Source organism: Cydia splendana, chromosome 1 (genome assembly GCF_910591565.1).
Source record: "Cydia splendana chromosome 1, ilCydSple1.2, whole genome shotgun sequence".
Lineage (NCBI taxonomy): Eukaryota > Metazoa > Arthropoda > Insecta > Lepidoptera > Tortricidae > Cydia > Cydia splendana.
The window spans coordinates 33,863,834-33,886,747 of record NC_085960.1 but is presented as its reverse complement, the minus strand read 5'-3'; the positions used below and the strand labels follow the sequence as shown (position 1 = coordinate 33,886,747).

The window sequence follows — 22,914 nt, the reverse complement described above, 5'->3', positions numbered from 1 at the left end:
TCTGCATTTCAGACAATAGTTGAAACTGGCCTTCCAGTTTAAATTATATCAACAATGTGAATTATCAAAAACACATTGCAAAATGCTTTGACTCTGAACATATCGAATTTAGTTTACTTACTGGAAAAAGTTCAAAATAAAATAACATTTAAGGAAATAATGTAATGTAAAACTTCATATTATTATTGAATGTAAATTAGGCGAATATGCATTGAAATTGAAGTCCATTCTTTAAAGGCATTATTTTTATTATAAAAAAATGTTCAAAACTTGTAGATAAATAGTGTAGTAGAGTGCAGTGATATTATGAATGCTGGTTTTATTTTGTTATTGATTAATGAGCTCATGACAAAAAAGTTTTCTTTCTTTGCTACTTTTTTCGCCATAATCTAAATTATCCATTATAATATAATACTGGCAGTCTGGCATTATGTCGAACTACCTTATTGCTTTCTGCACTTTAGTGAAAGGCGTTTCAGGTAATGTTGGCAGTTTAGACTTGTAAAATTATATTAAAGGGAAGCATTTACTTGTTTCCGACAACCTGTAAGCTTTAATAGATTCAAGTTTATGATTTTTTTAAATGATATAATTTCCATTTTCCATTAGAAACATACTTATTATTACTTCGGAAACAGCAAGAATGATGATATTATTGTGGCGTGATGTCCGTAGACCCCTTATCCCAAGGTATGATTCAATTTGAATCATCATTATGAGGTACATAAATTTGCCTTTGGCGTACTCTCGAATAGTCGCCACGCCACTAGTCGGGTGTGTACGTGAATGTACGTGTAACTCTCAATATTGAGACCCCTTACCGGTTACCTGTACATGAGGTCGCAGTGGTTTAAAGTCGATCCGATTCGTATTGCTTGATTATTTTGCCCCAGTACTGTTCAAATGCTCGTGTGATTTAAGGCCATGAGATGCTCTCGGGCAACTTCACTTTCTGTTATGCTATTTTTTAAATTGAGCGATTAATAAGACGATTTAGGAACAGTGTTTGTGATCATACATTCAAACGCGTGAGCCCATGTTGATGATTCTTATGTCAATCGATTTGGCCAAATTTACAGAGTGTCACTAAAAACATGAAATTAATAAACAAAATGGCGACAATTAGACGATTTTATTTAAGCTATCGCTGTCGGATTTATTTTACTTATTAAATTAAATTTAAGACGTATTGATTAGGAACATACTGCGCACTAACCGTGTCGTAAAAAATAGCAAAACGAAAATTCCTGTTACCAGAGCAGCATGACATCGACACTCCCAACTTCCCATAAATCCCTCGTATTCATGAATTCCCAACCCATCCCATCAATCAAATGAGCTCCAGCGCGTAGGGCTCAAATAGACGGTGCGAGAGCTCGCGCATGCCAGTTTAATTACATTGCGGTTTTTGATCGGTCGGCTGAATTGGGTGTAAACTCAAGTCCGCAATGTAACTAAAATTGCATGCAAGTTTGCGCGCCGTCTAAATGCGCCGTCATGTGATTTTACACGACAAATAGGTACCTGAAAAAGATCTTTCCGAACGTCGTCTGTCTGTATGTCAAAACGAAGTCATTGTTCTTATCAATTTTATTAGTAGTTAGTATTAGGTCATTACCTATGAAATTGGCGTTTTGTTCGGAGAATTTCAACGAAACACGAATTTCCATACAATTAATTTTGCGGATATTTTTTTGATGGCTAATTCAAACCAAACAAAATTTTTCCAGTAATTTTTGACACCTTTAAGGTATGTTTTCAATATCTCCGTTTCTTGAAAATTGGTACCATTAGAAAAATATAAGTAATTTTAATACTCGAACCGACAGCACATGAAAAGACCTATTTTCAAGGCTTAATTCTGAACACTTAACAATAAAAAATAACAATTAATTGCTGTCAAGCAGTTTGGCGAAATCATATTGTAGTTTTATTGTAATTGTGTATGTACTTTTGTAAAAAAAAAAAAAACTAGGATCAGACTTATATCTATGAACAAAAACGCCAATTTCATAGGTAAGGACCTAATACTTAGTTGCTGCGTTACGCAGTTCTCAAAGTTACATATTTGTGGATTGATTAGGTACTGAAATATTAATTCATATTACTAAACACTGACCCTGCAGTAGCAACTGCGGTGCAGACAATAACTTGTTAATAATATGAAACTTGTTCAAAGGGCATTATAGTTTTAGTATCTTCTAAAAGTGTAAGCCCATATATAAATCATCTGATTTGTTAAATAAATTCAATCAGTTGCAGATTGTACTAATTATACCTAATACGGAAATAATGTCCCGAAAATGTGAATACGGAATTAAAATAAAAGATTACGTATGCTTGCAATTAACGGATAATGGGTGCGCTGATTGACATGTTCATTATTGTTTTAAGGATAATCAAAATACCCAAATAAATCAAACCCTCAATATATTAAGAAAGAGAAAAACTCCAAAAGATGAGCAAAATAATATTTCTTAGTGATAATGTTGATAAAACTTTGAGGGACGACCTAATGAGGTTAAAAGCCTACAGATTATTGGTATTAACTTTCTCCGTGATGTATCATCTTACGCTCAGCTTTTTTTATTATCATTAGATAAATTCGCAAAGCATGATATAAATTCTCAACATTCATTAAAAAACCTAAAAAGCTAATATCGAGGGTTTTATTGCCGTGAGGTACGAGTTTATAACGCGATAAACAAGGAATTAGTATTTTTTTAATTCTACATCTATAAGTACGATGTCTGCGCAATGAACGGTAAGTTTTGCGCGTTAAAAAATATCGCACTGAATTTTGTATAAAAGAAAATTAAGGCTTACAGAAGGGCGCATCCTCATTAAAGGATATTTAATATCAACAAAAAATACTCGACGAATTAACCCGTCCACGGTGATGAAGACTGAAAATTGGAAACCAGATTTTTACTAACAACATTACAACACAATACTAGAGGTTTTTTAGGAACAGCACGACAATACTATTCAATCAATGAACTGTTTTAATTAAGTAACTATTAACTTATTACTTTAACCAGTATTAATTCATTTCATATGTGATAGTGATATGTGAAGGACAGACGGATGGACGAACCGACAGACGGACAGAGACACCCCTAGAAGCTGTGAAGTCATCCCTTATAAGGGTTCCGTTGTTCTTCAGAAGGGTTATCTAAGAAAAAAATTAGAAAAGCGATGTTCAAATAAGGCCAATGGGTAAAAAACAACTTAACTTGGCGCATGATAGAAGCCTTTACCAAGTATTTGGTGTATTTCCATCTGACCCCACCCCACGCGACCTATGCGGGGACAGATAGGAATAATTCCTTCTCACCAATATCAGCCGGGGATAGATGGAAATTGTGTCATTAATTCAAATACTATTGCACGATAAATGTATATCCTGTAGTTTTACTAAAACAGAAGGACCATGAGTGAGCAGAAAACTTCATTCCTATCTGTACCCGGCATGATTGAAGCGGGGACAGATGTCCATAATTATCAACATTTCAAATACTTTTTTAAATCTCTCAGAATGAGGCACTGCCAATAAATGAGTATTTTGCTTGTTATTAAGTGCAGTCATTCTTTCATTAAAATTAGACCAAAAATACAATTACAATTAACGTTTTCTTATTCAATATAATTTTAACAAGTAATCAGGTTTTTACTTAATTTACTTTACTCCGTGCGTTTTATAATTAATTCAAATCAGCCTTGATTTGAATTAATCCAAACCACTTCACGGAGACTAAATTTATTGTGCCTGAAATTTATTAGGACAATGCAATAATGTGCTAACATGAAGCTGATCTGATGGTACATACACTCGGTATTTTCCGTTACAATTTAACCGGTTGTACAAAAGAACGACATTGGAGTTACGAAGAACGAGCCAAACACCTAGAGCCGAATTCAGATTTAACAACTTGTTACGGGTTTGAGTGGTACTGATACGACCTTGATGATAGTCTCGGTGATTGGCGCGCATCTCCCACCAACCCGTAATTGGATTTTAAAAGAGGAATCATATTAGAAAATGATTTGTAGTTTTTTATTTCATCATTCTCTCTCTGTGGTCGCTCCCTCATGACTAAGGATCGTGGTCATCGGTGGATTTAGATGCTCCACACCTGGTCTTTAAGATCTGCCTCCAACGGAACCTGTTCATCGCGTCTCTGACAACCGAGCAAAAGTTGGTTGAGGCTGGGGCCACTTTTAACGGTCAAGCACAATCGAAGGTTCAAGCCTCGCTTGAGCTTGTTTGAGAAAAAAAAACTTAGAAAAAATACAAAAAAAGGGTGTAAAATTATGTATCTTTTGTCAAGAAAAGCAGTAAATTACGCATCCAAATTTTTGGATTATTTACTCGAGTAATAATTTAATAGAGAAATCGATCAACTTTCATCCTCTAGCTAGACGAATAAATTCAAAAAGGATTTTTGTATTTATAGTAATTAATAAAAGAATAAGTTCTGGAGAGTGGTTTTACTTACTGATAAGTTTACTTACTTCCTGTGTCCGTTGGTGAAAATAATCTTTCAATTTCCTAGTCGTTGTAAGCCATAGTCATTAAAAAGTGTGTTGTGCAGGTCAATTTCCATACCAGATTTATGGTATAAATGCCAAATAATATTCGTTATTATTATCATTCCCAGTGGCGGATTTGCTCTAAGGACCAGTAGGTTTGGGCCTAGGGTGGCAGCAAGGCGGTAGTCCATATGTTGGGTGCCGAGAAAGAGGCGACTAGTAGTTACTACAGGGCCCGGGGTTAGGGCGGCCAAGACTGCAAATCCGCCACATATCATTCCGTCATCCGTCAATTATATAAACTTATTTTGCACATACATAGTTGATAAAATTGATAGAATAACCCCGAGTATAATATTGTCGTGATTAAAGATTTTCATACAATTTTTTTTTAAATATACACTCCAAAAATTTTGTATGGAAATTGACTTAAAACCCAGCTTAAACCTCCTTGGTATTGGCTGTAGTCGAAGTAACAAGTTTTTGCATAAATCCAAATTAAAACTGCCACCAACCAGCAAAATCGACGGAGATCGTCTTGATGCACATTCGAAATATGTAGTGTTGGTTATGACTCGAGTCCTTTGATTCCTCTGCTGTAAGACTCGACTGTTTTTCAGACTCGTATAATTAAGTCGAAACTATAGTTCTTTTCAACTTGTTAGAGACCAGAGTCTTTTAAAGAGACTAGGGTATTTTTCAGAGAACTCTATTTTTTTGTAATAATCATCAATCTTCATGTAAAATTTATGGGTTAGGTACAGAGGTAAGTACACCATACGTGGGCCATACTGAAAGTTTCTGGATTCTGATATAAGAGTTGACTTATTTTTTCTAAGTGGCCAGGTACCAGGAATTTTCAGTATGCCCTAAGTACAATAACGCTTGATTATTCGATTTTCTTTACTGCTACTAGTATTTTTGTTGTGGAAGCCTTTATTCGGAGGCTCGAGTCCTTTCGAGTTGCGCTAAAAACGCTCAATAAGACTCGGGAAGTTTTATTAGCGCAGTCTCATAAAAACAAGTAGTTGTTCAAATTTAGAGTCAAAAGACTCCGAGTTCCTACCAACACTAACGATACTGCCGCTCTGAAAAGATATAACTACTTACTCTACTCGTATTCGATATCAACAACAGATACCATATATATTCAGTACCTAGTATATTAAAAAAATAAGAGTTAATTAGTTTTAGAGAACATAATAAATAAAATGCAGGCTTGGCGTGAAACTATAATAAAATGGATAATGTTAATTTGTACATTGTCTGATCCAGGGCTCGAAACCGGTATTTTTTAAACCCCGAAATAACCCAATATTTTGAATTATTTTATGTTCTTATCGTAGGACTGAATCATAAATTTAGGTAAGAACTTTGTATTATTAGGTTGTCCCATTAAAAATGAAATAATAAACCAAGGAACGAAAAAGAACGTAATAATACCGGTATTTTTGTATGGAGCAAATACCGGTTTCCGACCCCTGGTCTGATCCGAGAATGGATGATCCTTGAGAAAAGTAGCTGTTAGAGTGCCGTATAGCATCAAGTCCTTATTTTTTGGTTTAAGGTTATCTATCGAACAATTAACATTTTAAATGAATAAATACATATAAGTGCATGCCAATTTTAAATTTTTACTTCTTCTGGCCATATCCCACATCCGATATCGGATCGGACAATGTAAAAAAGGTTTTCCACGGCTCCATCCATATTTTAAATTTGTAGATGTGTCAACCAAAGCGTTAAATAATGCTGCAAATAGAAGTTAAAGGCGCGATCCCACCACACGTTACGGACTTGGTGAAACCGTGCCTGAAGTTATTTGAAAACCTCCAATTATAGGTATACTACTACTTGGTAGGTTAATAGTGAAAAGTTATTATTATTAACTTCGGTAAGGTTGAAGGTAAATCTAGGTTTTGCTACTTAGTAAACTAAGTTATTACATAGAAAGAATCAGCCCCCCGAGTAAAACTGTACAAGTATTTGCTACAATAAATTTCGCGACCCAATATATTTATGTTAGTAGGTACGTAATAGTTATGGATCGGAATTTAAATAGGCACAAATACAGTTTTTTTAGAGACTAACAGTTTTGTACATTGTTTAATCCCAAAATAAAATGGACGGGATAAAATAACCCAGTGCGCTGCGTCCGCGCACCTTTTTGTTATGATCCGTTAACTTTAAGATAGGCCCCACTCTAGGTTGGTTCTAAAACTGTTTTTTTAGCAGAGCACCCCCTATTTTGTTACACTTACACCCGCTAAGTTTTGTAACTTTATCTCAACTACAACTATTTTACTATACTTCATAACTTATGAATCACATGTTCATGACAAATAAAAATTTAATAAATAAATACTTTAGTTTTTTAGGTTTCATACGACACAAAATTTCAATGAGCACCCGTTTGTAGTTGAGATAAAGTTACAAAACTTAGCATATTTTATCGACATAATAAGTGTAACAAAATAAGGGAGTGCCGTGTCTTCTGGCTAGAGTTTGAAATTTTCCCATACATACGTGAACCACCGACCCCACTCGCATGAGAATATTTCCAGCAGTACAGTCTCCACACCCCTAGTAGCCAGCGGGCTCAGCACGGTTCCATTTTTATCGACTATCACTATGCGCGTCCCTTTCGCACTTACATACTTGTTAGAACGTGACAAGGGATAAAAACGCGACCGTGCTAAGCCGCCTGGTCTACCTCATAGCGATGCTATAAAGTATAAGGTTATACCAGAACTGTGTGCTGCGTGATAATACTGATAATGGATTCACATTAGTGAAGAATAATAATTGGATCGTCTAATAGTACTATACGAGTACTAATAATGACATCTAAAGCCAGGCTGCTATTTCAATGCGACATGATTGAAGCAAAACAGCTGCATAATAACACCAAAATTTGCTGGCTGTTTCGACCAGTTTACACCAATGAAACGCCCCTCAGGCCCTCATACTGAGGAAATGTGGTTAAATTCTAAAAAATATTAGAGTTCCATGGTTTAAGAAAATATTCGAATAAATGGTTTCATAGTGGCTTTCATTATTAGATATAATTTAATCCATTTCAATATGTAAGCCATATCAGCTAAGATCGCTTGATCCATCAGTTTATAAGTAAATAAATGCGCAAGTGTGAAAACAAAGTGTTGTTTTTAATTTTGTTCAGGGTACAAAAAATATAATAATTTTCAAAAATTAGACGACTAACTTACCTACACCAGCATAGGTAAACAAAGGTGACGTTACTGTTAAACTTTAGTCCGTGGGTTCAAAAATATCAGGTAACCTGACTAATAATAGATGTCGATTTCAATATTAAAATTGAGGTGTTAAATATTATAAACTTATTTTCAACGTCTCCTTTCTAAAAATTCCTACCCCCATTATAATCGTTATGTATAATTCTACTCTTAACTGCAACGGGGCGTTCAAATGATAAATCAGATTCGTGATATTTAAGTGGTAATTTATTATAAAGTAGACTTTTATTTAATTTTCATAAATAATCAATGTCAAGATTTAACCCTTTATCGATACACGTTTCAGAAAGTACGCTTAAATTAAAATCTTATAACAAACCTAACCTGGAAATATGCAATGAATTAACTCGAATAGTACGCGATAAAGGGTTAAAATATCTATATTTAGTAACCTAATTAAAGCACACGCACACTGTCACATCTCTCAATCCAGTAAATCTACTTTTCAAATTGTCTAGCAACCGCACTATTTATTATATAAAACATAAAAGTTATGAATTAAAGAGATAATGAACTACTCTTAATCATGCTTAGGCATGAAAAGGCAGTGTCTGAGAAGTTATGTTTAAAAAATTACAAAATTGCCAATATTTGATCGGTAGGTCACATCACACGCACCTGCAATTTGTACTTTTTTTTACTTATAGCTTTTTTACAAACCTTGGTAGGAACCAAGCATAGATAACTGAATTCATAATAGTGGAAAACCGGAAATTAGAAAAAAAACAACGGGTTGCACTCCGGTAGTGCCGGCAGAAGTGAAAACTCAATGACATTGTAACAGTGTTCCGATCAGGTCACGTGTCCGTCTTACGTCTCACGAATCTTACGGTCACGAGACCTGTCGCGAGTCGCGAATTAAGGTGCACAGCGCCGCTAAAGAAGTTTTCACTTCAAAAACATATTTATATTTTCAGACTAAATACGGTCTTGTGTTGGCATAGTGTTTATTTGTTTTTAAATTATTCATATTAATATTTCCGCATGATTTAGCTACGTATGAAGAAATTTGTGACCTTTTCAATTTAAAGAAATATAATTAATGCGCAAGAAAAAGGATTTCATGTTAGCAAACTAAACGATCACCTGTAAAAGCGCGTAGCTTATGATGACAGATTTCATAACGTACTGTGTCTAAGTTATCTTTTATCATGAAAAATACTGAATATTTTAATGTAATGTCGCATTTCAGCAACGGAAACCGTCTAAGTATTCCATTATTTAATACATAAGATGCTTCTAAAGTACGATCTATCTTATTCTACAATACATGTATCGCATTCATACCCTTCATTCATTCTAAATAAAAAATATATCGCATTGCTAACGCGCGATAATTCGCTTACGAGTTACATTCAATTTAAAACTTTTAATCGCAAGTTACTTAAGTTATTAGAGATTAATGACACAGAAGTCTGTGCACTAAAAATCTGCGATTAAATTAAATATACGCAGCGGATTTAACATATCCCGGGATTAGTAAAGTAATTTTAGCTATGTTCTAAGCTACGAATTGTATTGGAAATGTTTAAAGATGTTTGGTCGCTTTATATTTAATTTAACCGTAGATGATGAAGAATATATGTGTCAAGCGGCGACAACAGTGTTGCAACGCATGTCAGCAGCAGCGTGTTTAGAATCGTCGGCGTTTGTTAGGGAAATCGTCCATTTGGCGCGGGTTGTCCCAGCCGCGGCCCTGCGGCATGTCATCGTAACCGCGCGGGGGCATGTCGAAGCCTCCGTCCCTGAAGCCTCCTTCCTATGTGAGCAATCATAAACTTCCCAATAGATACGAGTACGACAAATAACAATATATACATGCAATGGCGGTAAACTTCAAGCGTCCGGTAAGTTATCTTTTATAACGTCCTGACGCAGACAAGGTACCGGAAATAATGCTAGGAATCGGTGTAACCCACGATGTAGGTATACACAATTCAGTGTCTCACGTTTAGTTTGTATACACAGTCCTGCGTACACAGTATCAAATAGTGCAACCTTATTTTTCATTCAAGTCAGTAAGTTAACGTGTTTGGTAACTATATCTCGCTTCGAATTGACAGTTAGTCTCTTTTCGTCGGGCATAATTTAAAAATATTTTTAACTGCCAAAACTGTCTACAAACTTGACGTAACAGCTTTTCTTTGTAGATCCTGCGTCAAAAGCTAAAGTGATATACATACCTACCTACCTATAGCTAATTCATAACGAGACGAGATGCAATGAAAACCTTGGAAACGCACGGCCATTTCGGCCGACCATTCACCAGAGACGAGTACAAATGATTCGTGGGCAAATCTGTCGGAGTGCACGCATTACCTATCAACACCATTGATTTTAACCGATGGTCCGCAGGACACTGTTAGACCCTGTGAGCTCCTGAAGCGATTCGCGAATTCATAAACACTACTAAAGAGAAAGCGACCAAGCCCTAGCCTTTCAAAGATTACAAATACTCGAGAATTCGGGACGGGTACCGCCGTGGCCGGATAGCCTAGAGGTCCAGGGCGTTAGCAACGTAGGCTGAAGACGCCGGTTCGATACCGACCTCGGACACTGGAGGGCTTGGTCACTTTTTCTTTATACATGACATCTGTTTCAGTTTTTAATTTATGTATAGTAGTGTGACTAATAGGTACAGTCAACTGTAAAAGTATGGGTGCACAAATCATCTCAAAAATATGTCCCATAGCTCTTATGTCAGTGAATTAAGAACTATGGGACATATTTTTGAATAAGTTGGCTACACCCATATTTTTACAGTTGACTGTAACAAAAACACAAATCAAAATATTTAAAAATAAAATGATTTGTTCCCTAGTTAAACCCTTTGTTGACTTTGTTCAACAAAGGTATTAGCATCCAATCAGTTGGTGGTCCCTGGTGGAAAAGTTTAAGAACCACTGAACTTCACGGACCGTTGTCGACGAGCGGAGTATCAGTGTAGTAATTACGCCTACGATAAAGGTCTGTGCACACCGGATGTGTGTGCGTAATGTGCACGTGCACGTTGTAGGTATATACAGATCCTTATGAGAGACGGCACACCGTTTGCGTGACGTTTACATGCACGGCTCCAACGTTTTAGCGCACGGGCCTTCTGCGAGTCATAATCATCATCATCATCATTTCAGCCTATATACGTCCCACTGCTGGGCACAGGCCTCCTCTCATGCGCAAGAGGGCTTGGCCTATAGTCCCCACGCTAGCCCAATGCGGATTGGGGACTTCACATACACCTTTGAATTTCTTCGCAGATGTATGCAGGTTTCCTCACGATGTTTTCCTTCACCGAAAAGCTAGTGGTAAACATCAAATGATATTTCGTACATACGTTCCGAAAAACTCATTGGTACGAGCCAGGATTTGAACCCGCGACCTCCGGATTGAAAGTCGGACGTCATATCCACTCGGCCACCACCGCTCCTTCCCATGTTTCCACCGAATCGAAGGCTTTCTCATAGTCTACAAACGCTAAGCATAATGGCAAGTTATACTCTTCGCTTCTGCGAGTAAGTCGTAGTAACACACAACGTAACGCATATTATAGCGAGTAGTTATCAAAGCCTCATGTTTTCATGCACGAAAGAAACTCTGCAGTTACCTTAATTACTGACTTGAATGAAAAATACAGGCATACATTATATAGTTTTTACAACAAATTAGTAGGTATATCACAGTATAGCGAGATTTTCATACGGTTTTTTTATAAAAACTTAACCATAAAGTTTAAATAGCGTTTATAAGATAATAAAACATTTTCGACATTTCTTAAATAATGCAATAAACAGCAGCAATGAATTTAGGAGCATCTATACATTCTAGCTATAATTGAACATTAAGTGGAACGCATTTGAAAAAAAAACAAAGAATGCAATGATACCGTTAAAATAGCACCTTACATAATTATAATAAGTACTCAAAATAACAGAAACCATGTACCCAACTTAAGTAATGCGTCAAAAACGATATCTAAACAAAAATAGACAGAATTACATGCATAAGGCAATAACGCCTAACTTGAAATAGAGTGAACCGGAGCTAACTGACTAATAAAGGTAATAAACTAACCTACCTACTGTGATAATGTATATTTTACGAGACCTACACTCAGTATATATTATAGTCCCTGATCGGCACATCGGCAGACAGTGCCACACCGCGGGTTTCCGACTAAAAATCTTATTCAATAACTGTTAAAAAATATTATTTAAAATAACACTCAATAGAATTACTTTTCGATCAAGATCGCTGCATTTGAGTCATGTCCTTATTAAGATTTTTGTGCTGAATCCCGCGATGTGGCACCGTCCGTGCCGAACTCAGATTATAGTACATTACCCCCACAACTCTTATTAGAACTCGTTTTCTTAAACACGCTGTTTAGGCGTCATACGTTTACTCGTAAATGTATGACGTGAAAGTACCTACAGTCTACATTACATGTACGTGGGTCGTGGACGACATACTATTATGTCCGCATCTGCTAAAGGTAACATTCACACTGCCAGCACAGTGTAAAAAGTAACAGTGGACCGACGCCTTTGATGTTTGCGTGAATGCCGCAGAAGAACACAGTAGGGTTGTAACAGACTTTTACACGACTGCCCAAAAATTACAATCATTTTAAATAAGACACGCAAGCCCTGTAAGTAGTACCGAGCAACGAACGATGGCGAAGTATGCAGCTCGGGTGCACGCGACCCACCCTTCGCCCCTCGCACCCCGCACGATTGCCGTCTAGACGGCTTCGTCGAATGACTGTATTGTTTTATAGACTGTGCCGCCAGTTAACTTTTATGTGGAGCAATGTTGAGCACACTGCGCAACAGTTAAGTAACTACTAACTAGGTAGGTTACCTAATGTTACCGTGCTGCAGTGTTGCTCCACAAAACTCACAAAAGTTAACTGCGGTGTGGATACACCTTAATATAGGCCATTGGCTAATCAGACTACTTCAGCACTATTATTAAGAAATGTCGAAAATGTGCTTTAATGATAATAAGTTTCCCTTGGCATAGACATTGGACAATGTCATCAACATGCAGCTGCTGTATTTACCTCTTAGAAACAATTACTTTCAAAAAGTTATACGGATTATATTACACTGGTATATTTTACGTTTTAGCCGCATTACAACGGAATTAGTCACCTAAAATATAGAAACAGTTTAATTTTGAGTGCAAAGTATAGGTGCTAAAACTGTATTGTGAAATAGTTGGTCAAATAATTTGAATATCAGCCCCTCCTCAAAATAAAATGCCGTAAGACATATTTTTCCATAAATCACACATAACGGTAATAAATAAAAGATTAGAATATAGCGAGCATAATCTCTAGCCGCCCACGAATCAAAACTTGCCAAGAAAAATTCAATTTTGATTTTTCAAAATAAAGATTGAAATCACAATGGAATGGTAGGTCTTTTTATAGGTCTCTGGGCAGCTAGAGGAAGAGTGATATGATTTGGTATTTTTTTTAACTCTTCTTTGTATTATTTGGTAAACCTATTAAATAAAGAAATAGTTAAACCATTTTCAAAATATGATGTTAAAATTTCAATGAAGAGTAACAATGATACTTATATTTTTGTGTATAAATTAATTATTGTTCTCATATTGATTATATATGTAGCGTCGAAATTATATCCCAAATGTGGAAATAATCATGTGAATTCATAAATTTAACTATGTATAATTCTCAACAATTTTCCATTTGAAAAAAGTTAAGTTTACTATGAAAATATGTGTTTAAAATATGTAGTAACATCTGTAAATATGCTTCAGAAATTGCATAATTAATCTCATGGTGTCGTATGTCATACGACATACGTACTGATACGTAGATGAATCACCTGCACGTAGATTCGTGAGGCAAGAGCACCTGTAAAGTATCTAAATGCGTACTCACCATAGGCTGCTGTTGGTCGAACATGCCTTGCTCCTGGCGATCTAACATTGAGTTGAGTCGCTGGGCCTGTAACAAGTGCCGTTACTTGTAGACACATTCGTTACCTACCACAGGTGTTTTACATGTGTAACGACCCGCCCCGGCTTCGCACGGGTTAACAAATTATACACAAACCTTCCTCAATAATCACTCTATCGATAGGTGAAAACCGCATGAAAATCCGTTCAGTAGTTTTCGAGTTTATCGCGAACATACAAACACACAAACAGACGCGGCGGAGGACTTTGTTTTATAAGGTGTAGTGATTTAACAGACTTTCATTGACATTTCTAATATTTTTTATATGTAGCAGCAGTAAAAAATACCTTACAACACCTTTAGAATGACTGTCGGCAGAGGCCATGGCCATCTTCCATGGTGGAAGCCCAGCATCGAGTATTATGCCGTTACATAAAACAAGAGCTGGATCAAGTGGCTGTGTATCGTGGTCCATGGGAGATGTTTACGTCCAATAGTGGAGTAGAACAGTAAACTCCATGAGTGTAACGCGGTCATATTCGCTAGCGACTGTACACATTGACAATCGTTTAAGTGCGCGGTAAACTCACGGTGCGACCACAGTCACTACAGTCGTTCGACGATGGTAGACGAGGGTCGCGCGCACCCGAGCTGCATACAGCGCTGTCATCGCATTGTTAGTAGCTCGGTACCTTCGAGCAACACGGAAGGGAGGCGGCATTCGCACTATTTCCCCTCTGCCGAGGTACAAGATTAGCGCGTCAATCTAATCTAGCGCGGGTAATAAAACTAGTTGCACTTGGATTTTTCACTAGACCGAGTCCAGACGCGCGCGTGAACACTGCTGCACAAAAATGCCTGTTTGCTCGGTTTTTTGTTATAAAAAGAGGTCGGGGACATCAAATTTACAAAAAGAAAGTGTTACATTTCACATGTAATATTTTTTTTTACATATCATACGTTTAATTACATTCAAACACAATTATTATATTTTAGTCTCATGTAATTGTTGGATTTATCGATTTTGCTCGGTCAGTACAAATTGCGGATCGGTCGAGCGACAAATCCGACTTCTCATCTCTCAGAATACAATAACATACTTCAACGAAAATGTGTTAGTGTGCGTGTTGTGACACTTGTCACTCGTCCGTACACAAAAAGAGATCGAGGTTTGCAAGATTTGTCTTTGACGTGTGTCATTTTCTATGTATTTGTGTCGTCATTACAGATTGGATTTTGTATGTAAGTGTGTAAGAAGTGCGACTGTGTGCACCTTTCCCCCCGCGAAAAATGGCAGAAAGATTTGTACGGTGAGATATCGCTTGGGCCCCTCCCTTCCGATGTGTCGGAAGCCGGTGTTGCTCGAAGCTCGGTACACGTCAAAGGCCGTAGTACCACTGTTACTTTTTACACTGTGGTGCAGGTAAGTACCTGGCCCCTATTTCACCACGGTGACAGGTGCGACCATTGTCGACATGACTGTTACTGACGTCACAGGCCTCCATATGCTACCGTAACCGCTTACCATCGGATGGAAGGTGTGCTTGTTTGCCACCAATATTTTAATTACAAAAAACTCCATTATATCGCCAATATAGTACTTATTTTGCGAAGCTAATGACAATTGACAAACACGACAATTGTCATGAAATTCCGACACGGAACTCATTTCCTGTCAAGAATGACCGAATATTCTTTTAAATCTTGTGTCAATTGCTCAAAGGTTGACTGGAAGAGATCCCTTATAGGGATAAATTCGGCTTTGTACATTATATATATATTTTTTGTTTCATTGTAATTTAACGTGTCTTATGTACAATCAAGTGTTTATATACATACATACATACAATTGTCATCATCATTATAAACTTCGCAAGAGAAGTACCAGTTTTTTGCCGATATAATATTTTTTTTTAAGTAATACAATGATGGTGGCAAACGGTGACCGTAGCCCATGGATGCCTGTGACGTTAGCAACATTGATGTCACCGTGGTGCGGGGTGCGGGTAAGTAGGTGGTCGGCCACATACCTGCACGAAGAGCGTGTTCTCCTGCTGGCGGCGGCGCAGCTCGTCGTCCTGGTGGCGCATGCGCTGCGTGAGGTCCTCCTCCTGGCGCAGCAGCAGCGCGCGCTCCTGCTCGCGGCGCTCGTCGGCGGCGCGCTCGGCCTGCTCCCACGACCGCTTCTGCCGCTCGCGGTCCTGCTCGCGCTGCCGCAGCTGCTCGCGCAGCAGCTCCGTCTCGTGCTCGTATCTGCACACATTCTATACTTAGGGCAGGTTCAAACAAGCACGATCGGCTAACAACGAGCCCCGATCTTTAAGCTTAACGATTGAGCTTAAATCTTATCATTGAAACCCAATCTAGATTGAAACAATTTAATCTTAAATTTGAATCCCTTTTAAATCTGAGAAATTGACAAAGCTAAATTATAGAATTAATAAATCAGTAACTCGATGAACAACCTCAGCTCGGCACATGGTGAAAAAGATGGATGAATGACATTGTACCTATTACTTACTAAATGCTACAGCATTTTAAAAATATTACAGTCAAATATTGTTAAACGCACTTAACTCTCGCATGACAAAGAAACTTTAATTTTGTGTGAACAGGTGTAACAATGTACATATGTGGTTTCGTCATTCAGCACGTATATATTATTTCCATGTGATCAAAGCATTAAAAAGGAAGTCTGACAATCAAACATGTGGTTTCCTAACAGAGTTAAAACCTACATGACTTTGAACCCCAGCTCATACTAATCTGGTTCTCGAAACTTAAATACTATCATTTAATGTTTACCAGTGTCGCTCTTCAATGAAGGAAAACATCCTAAGAAGGAAAACACACGAATTTCAATAAGACCAGTTTTCCATAACAGCTTTGAAGGTCAGATGATAATCATATTCATAAAAGGTAATGCCAGAACCTTGGGATTAGGTTAGATCTACACAGACCGGGCCACTTAGCACGGCAATTTCCTCGCCAGGAAAATCCTTCTACCGCCTTGTGGACCCGTCTCATAGTTGGATGGTGTTTAGCAAAAATGAGTCATCCCACATCCGTTTTGCAATAAAATGTCAACTTTAAGCGTCAATAATTTGAGTTGACATCTTATTGAAAAATTAATGTGGGTTGACATATTATTGCGCATCAGCATCCAGTTACCCATAGCTAGGGTTGCCATAATTAATCGGAACTTATAAGGGACAGTGGTATTCTAGAGCGCTATTAACATACGGGACAAAAACAGGACCGATAAAAATACGGGACGTGACTCTTAAATACGGTGACAGTCCCGTATATACGGGACGTATGGCAACAACCCTATCCATAGCTGTACCCGAGTTTTTATTAGTTCAGAACTGGGCCTGTGCTCAGATAAAAATAAATAAATATAAATATTATAAGGACATTCTTATACAAATTGACTAAGTCCCATGGTAAGCTCAAGAAGGCTTGTTGTAGTGTGAACGGTCAGATAAGGGTAGACTGCACTGCACTGTGAATGCGACTTACTTGGCGTACTCCATCTGGGCCTCCAGTTTCTCCTCCTCGGCAGCCAGCTCCTTCTTGAGGGCCTCCTCCTTTTGGCGGTGGAGCTCGTGCAGCTGCTTCCACCTGGTGCCGTACTCGTGCTCGAAGCTGTTGGCCTCGGAGAAGCGCGGTCCGTACTACAAACACGCACAATTATCAAAAATAAAACTTCTTACAATATTCAAAAAGTAAAGTTACATTCTTCTTGAAATAAGTGATTTTTCTGAATATAGTATGTCTTAAGAATGGAAAATAGAATAAGGCCCTACTTCTCCTATACGCCTATACTTCGTTTTTTTAGCATTAGATAAGGGTTATCTTGGCGTGCATTTTTGTTGAAAAACCCTTTTGAAAAATAAGTCAGAAAATATGATACAAATTTTTCAATAAAAGACTAGTCAAGATTGTTTACTCTTTTTCTAATGCTAAAAAAACGAAGTATAGACATACACTTTCGCTATAGTTACGTCATTATTTTGTCAAAAATAATAAAAATGAATGTAAGGCAATTTACCTCCCGGGCGCGCAGGAAATCAGGGTGCTTCTTGGGCAGGTTCTTCTCTGGGTAACCATCAAACTCATCGGGCTCCTCAAAGCTTTCCACAATTACTGGCCGTAGCGACCTAAAAACGGCACAAAACAATTTAATATCCGTTATGAATACAATCATTTACAAAAGAAATTGTGTCACTGGGCGAAAGCTGACTTCACAGACAGACAAATTGGCAGTGCATTTAGATGTAAGTTCCAGTTGATATCTTACCAGGTCAAAACACCTTTATAATTTACTGCAACTTATACAAAATTTACGCGTCCGCGATATTAATTAATCAATACTATGAAGTATTTGAACAAATTAAATTATTTTCAGAAAATATTTTAATTTGTTTTTTTATCAAGTAGAAACACTACTATACAGGGTGATCAATCCAAATGGGTCAGTATGGAGAAGTCGGAAACTATGAGAGATAGCGAAATCTGTTCTTAGGAACCATGGCTTCGATTTTGGATTTAATAATAATGGCATTCAATTTTTTTTTAATCTATCATACATAACCGGGATTCGAACCTGGTCAATATTCTTGTTGTTTGTTTGTATGGCAACTTTTAAACGATGCGTGATAGGTGAGGGGTGCTCGACCAAATATCATAGAGGGCCCCGAGACAAAACAAACTACATTAAAAAATATTCAAGATGGCCGATTTTTTTTAATTTTTTCAAGTTGGTTCGAGCGCGCTGAGATTTGGCATGCGGTGAGCCTGGGGGCCCAAGATAACCATGTCAAAAAAAATTTTTGGAAAAATCCAAAATGGCGGCGGACACGGGCAAAGTCAAATTTCCAAGTAGGTTAAGCGAGCCCGAAGGGCGAGCTTCAGGCCGACAGGCCGAAGGCCGACCCCGGCGGAGGGCCGAAGGCCCGGAGCCTCCACCCCGACTCCCAAAACGCGAGGCCGAGGCCGAGTAAACGAAGGCCGAGCTCCGCGTAGGGCCGAAGGCCCGAAGCGTCACACGAAAGGGGGAAGTTGGAGCTTAAACACGACCCAACACTTTTCCTATTGGGAGTCGCGTTTTGGGAGTCGGGGTGGAGGCCCCGGGCCTTCGGCCCTCCGCCGGGGTCGGTCTTCGGCCTCCCGGCCTGAATCTCGCCCTTCGGGCTCGCTAAACCTACTTGGAAATTTGACTTTGCCCGTGTCCGCCGCCATTTTGGATTTTTCCAAAATTTTTTTTTTGACATGATAATCTTGGGCCCCCAGGCTCGTCGCATGCCAAATCTCAGTGCGCTCGGACCAACTTGAAAAAATTAAAAAAAAGTCGGCCATTTTGATTTTTTTTTAATGTAGTTTGTTTTGTCTCGGGCCCTCTATGATATTTGGTCGAGCACCCCTCACCTATCACGCATCGTTTAAAAGTTGCCATACAAACAAACAACAAGAATATTGACCAGGTTCGAATCCCGGTTATGTATGATAGATTAAAAAGAAAATTGAATGCCATTATTCTTCTTCTTCTTCTTCTTCCTCGCGTTATCCCGGCATTTTGCCACGGCTCATGGGAGCCTGGGGTCCGCTTGACAACTAATCCCATGATTTGACGTAGGCACTAGTTTTTACGAAAGCGACTGCCATCTGACCTTCCAACCCAGAGGGTAAACTAGGCCTTATTGGGATTAGTCCGGTTTCCTCACGATGTTTTCCTTCACCGAAAAGCGACTGGTAAATATCAAATGATATTTCGTACATAAGTTCCGAAAAACTCATTGGTACGAGCCAGGGTTTGAACCCGCGACCTCCAGATTACAAGTCGCACGCTCTTACCGCTAGGCCACCAGCGCTTTTTGAATGCCATTATTATTAAATCTAAAATCGAAGCCATGGTTCCTAAGAACAGATTTCGCTATCTCTTATAGTTTCTGACTTCTCCATACTGACCCATTTGGATTGATCACCCTGTATACATTATAAACTGAAATAAATGTCATATACTAAGAAAAAGTGACCAACCAGCCTGGGGCACTGGAGGCCTTGGTCACTTCTTCTTAGTATATGACATTTATTTCAGTTTATTAATTAATCAGTTCCAAAACCTCAAAACATAACTTTCGAATATCACAGACTTTAATGCCACAACTGTGTGTGAGAGAGATATACTTACGATGTCAGGAAGAAGCATCGCTCAGTGCAGTTGCGAATAGCCGCCAAAGCGCTAGGCTTCCTAGCGTACTCCACCACGCCTTCACCGATGGATTTCCCGCGCTCGTCCACCTTCACGTAGGCCCTCTCGATCTTGCCGAAGATCTCGAAGGCGCGGTACAGAAGCTCATTGGACACGAAGGGCGGCAGGTTCTTGACGCGAACTGCGCTGTTGTGGGGCGCGAATCTGACTCTCAATGTTCGGCCGTTACGCATTTTGCCGTCTAACTCGCGCTTTGCTTTCTCTGCGTTTACTCTGTAGTCCTATAAAAAAAAACAATAAATCACAGAGTTGGTACAAACAGCAACTCTCTTAACTGTCCAGTTTGAAGGCATAAGGCCTTTTGTAATAAGGTTTACCGATGGACAGTTAACAGTGTGGGTGATGGTACTAAGATTTAAGAAAATATATTTCGGCCTTGAATTTTGCTAAATTTACTTACCACTTTAATAAATCCAAAGTTTTTCTCCTTGTTAAGGAACAATTCTGAAGTCTCTCCATAGGGAGCGAACAAGCCCAGTATTTCTTCTTCGGTCATATCTGATGTGAAGTTGCCAATGTACAGACGGCTCCTGCCGTTGAATTTGAGTTCGGTCTGGTCTAGGGGGGGCAAGTCAACTAGTGGTCCCACCAGATCCTTCAACTTATTGGCAAGCATTTGTTCCTGGAACAAAAAAAAAGTAAATTGATTATGTAAAAATTGTAGGCGTATTTTGTGTACGTCATTTATTACTTTACAAGAACTGGGAATAAAGAGGTTGGCAAAGGTCAAAGCGTTTTATACATCGGTTCATTCACGTATTGTCATGCTATTAAAGTTTCATGATGACTCACAGATTTGTCAAGTTCTGTATAGATAGTGCCAGCATGGGTTTTTCCAGTTTCTAGTTACGTTCCATGGGATTTGGCTGTAGATTAAAAAAAACACGAATATGACATTTTTCATAGGATTGACGGAAGAAACCTATGCTGGCGTAATCTGTAAAAAAAGCTGTGACCCCAATTGCAATGATAATAAATGAAATACCTCTCTCTGTACTGGCTTTCCCTGACTATCCAGCATGGGCCCTCGGCTTTGCCTCTGCTGATTCCGGGCTGGGCCACCTGGGCCACCCGGGCCACCAGGGCCTCCCTTGTTCTGTCCAAAAGGTCCTCCTTGACCGCCCTGGCCGAAATTCTTATTGCCACCAAATTTACCACCCGGGCCCTGGTTTGGTCCATGTTGGAAGTTGCCGCCTTGGTTAAAGTTGCCACCTTGCTTGTTTCCGCCCTGCCAGCCACCTTGCTTGTTGCCTCCGAAGTTACCATTCATGTTCTGGGAAAATTTACATGTGTCACAAAATATGAAATAAGAAAAAACTACTATCTATAAGTAGCAATTACAAAACAGGCGTGTAAATATAATGAAACCTGCCTTTGACGTAACTTTGATTCGAAAAAAAAAAAATATTTTGGGCCCTAAGAACACCACTATTTGAACACAATGTGGACAATTTCTAGCTACACAATTACAAGTTTGCAAGCTACACTTACCTTCTGCTGGTTTTGGTTGGCCGGCTTTGATGGCTGATCATCAATGACAATCACATTATCAACACTGTCCTGAGCCACAGGCTTGTTGGGGGTGGTGTTGGGTTTCTGCTGCTGCGGAGCTGCTGCCGGAGGATCCTGCTTCTGCGGTGTGGCGGCCGGTGCCGGCTGGGCTGGTGTCTGCTGCGGTCTTGGCTGCTGTTGCTGTTGTTGTTGCTGCGGGCGCTGCTGTTGTTGCTGCTGCTGCGGACGTTGTTGCTGTTGTGGAGCCTGCGGCTGCTGCTGGGGCTTTTCAGCTTGGGGAGCTGGCTTAGGCTGTCAAATGATACAAGGGTTTTTAACTACTAGAGTTGACAGGAATTTAATACCATGAATTATCCTTAAGGCCTGTCTCCATATTGCGCGTCAAACTATCGAACATTGGCTCGCGAGGCAGCCGCGCGCAATGGATACCGATCTGAGATCGCGTTGGCTCGCGAGCCAACGCATTATCCATTGCGCGCGGTGCCTCACAACTCTCACAAGCCAATATTCGATAGTTTGCCGCGCAATATGGAGACAGGTTTTTACAGTAGTGTCACTGTTCCAAAATACCACATGTTTGTAAAAAAAACACATTTAGTCCCCATATATCAAAAATGAACATACACCATGCCTTTAAAGAAAATATTCCACGATATTTTAGTAACTGAACTAACTTTGTTGTAGTAATAAATTTCCCAAATGTTAATGAATGCATGTTTTATGTATAATTTAATATCATAAAATTCATAAATATTTCTGAACTTGGAACAATGAAAAATTGCCACAAATTTATTAACATGTGGTATTTTTTTCTCAGTAGAAAGTGCGTCACTGGGGTAATTTTGTCCCTTTGAGTATAAACTTAAACATGTCTACAAAATAGTATCACATTCACAATTGCCTGTTTCTTGATAATGAATATATTGTTACTTAGTTTTATTTTAGGCGTTTTAGCCCCAAGTGTACGTGTTCAATAGAAAGTGTGAAACCTTATAAGTGCTATTGAACTTATTTAAGGCATATCACTACGACGCAGTTTACAATGGCGTTAGTCACAAAATTATAAGAAATTTTACAAAAATTTGAGCAGTATTATTAGAGTATAATTAAACCTTGTCGACGTGACCGTCATTAAGTTTAAGGTATAGCACTGACCTCGTTATTGGGACGTTGACCTCCTTGCGGCTGATTTTGATTCCTCTGGTTTTGGTTATTTTGATCAAAACGTGTTGGTCCTCTAAATCCACCTCTATTACCTCCACGGCGACCGCCCTGTCTCTGAGGCTGAGGCGGCCCTCCAAAACCTCTTTGATTACCGTAGTGGTTCATGGCTTGGGTATGCATACTAAAAATTATAAATTACTGTTTAATATCAGCTCTCATCCAAATAG

General features: G+C 38.7%; 1 protein-coding gene across 2 annotated transcripts in view; it reads right to left on the bottom strand.

Moving 5' to 3' along the window:
* The window catches only part of LOC134793833 (hrp65 protein-like), a 31,126-nt gene that overhangs the window by 8,041 nt on the left and 171 nt on the right, over positions 1-22,914 (bottom strand). Inside the window, exons 2-11 of one of the 2 annotated variants that reach the window (XM_063765550.1) lie at positions 22,679-22,868; positions 21,503-21,814; positions 20,997-21,284; positions 20,412-20,633; positions 19,931-20,232; positions 17,792-17,900; positions 17,260-17,414; positions 15,768-15,990; positions 13,720-13,785; positions 7,994-9,567 (exon numbers count right to left, since the gene is read on the bottom strand). In XM_063765550.1, coding sequence (XP_063621620.1) covers positions 9,442-9,567; positions 13,720-13,785; positions 15,768-15,990; positions 17,260-17,414; positions 17,792-17,900; positions 19,931-20,232; positions 20,412-20,633; positions 20,997-21,284; positions 21,503-21,814; positions 22,679-22,867 — 1,992 coding nt within the window. In that variant the 5' untranslated portion in view covers position 22,868 and the 3' untranslated portion in view covers positions 7,994-9,441. Of the gene's footprint in view, positions 1-7,993; positions 9,568-13,719; positions 13,786-15,767; positions 15,991-17,259; positions 17,415-17,791; positions 17,901-19,930; positions 20,233-20,411; positions 20,634-20,996; positions 21,285-21,502; positions 21,815-22,678; positions 22,869-22,914 lie in introns of those variants that run through there. The other variant, XR_010144590.1, reaches the window with a different exon arrangement.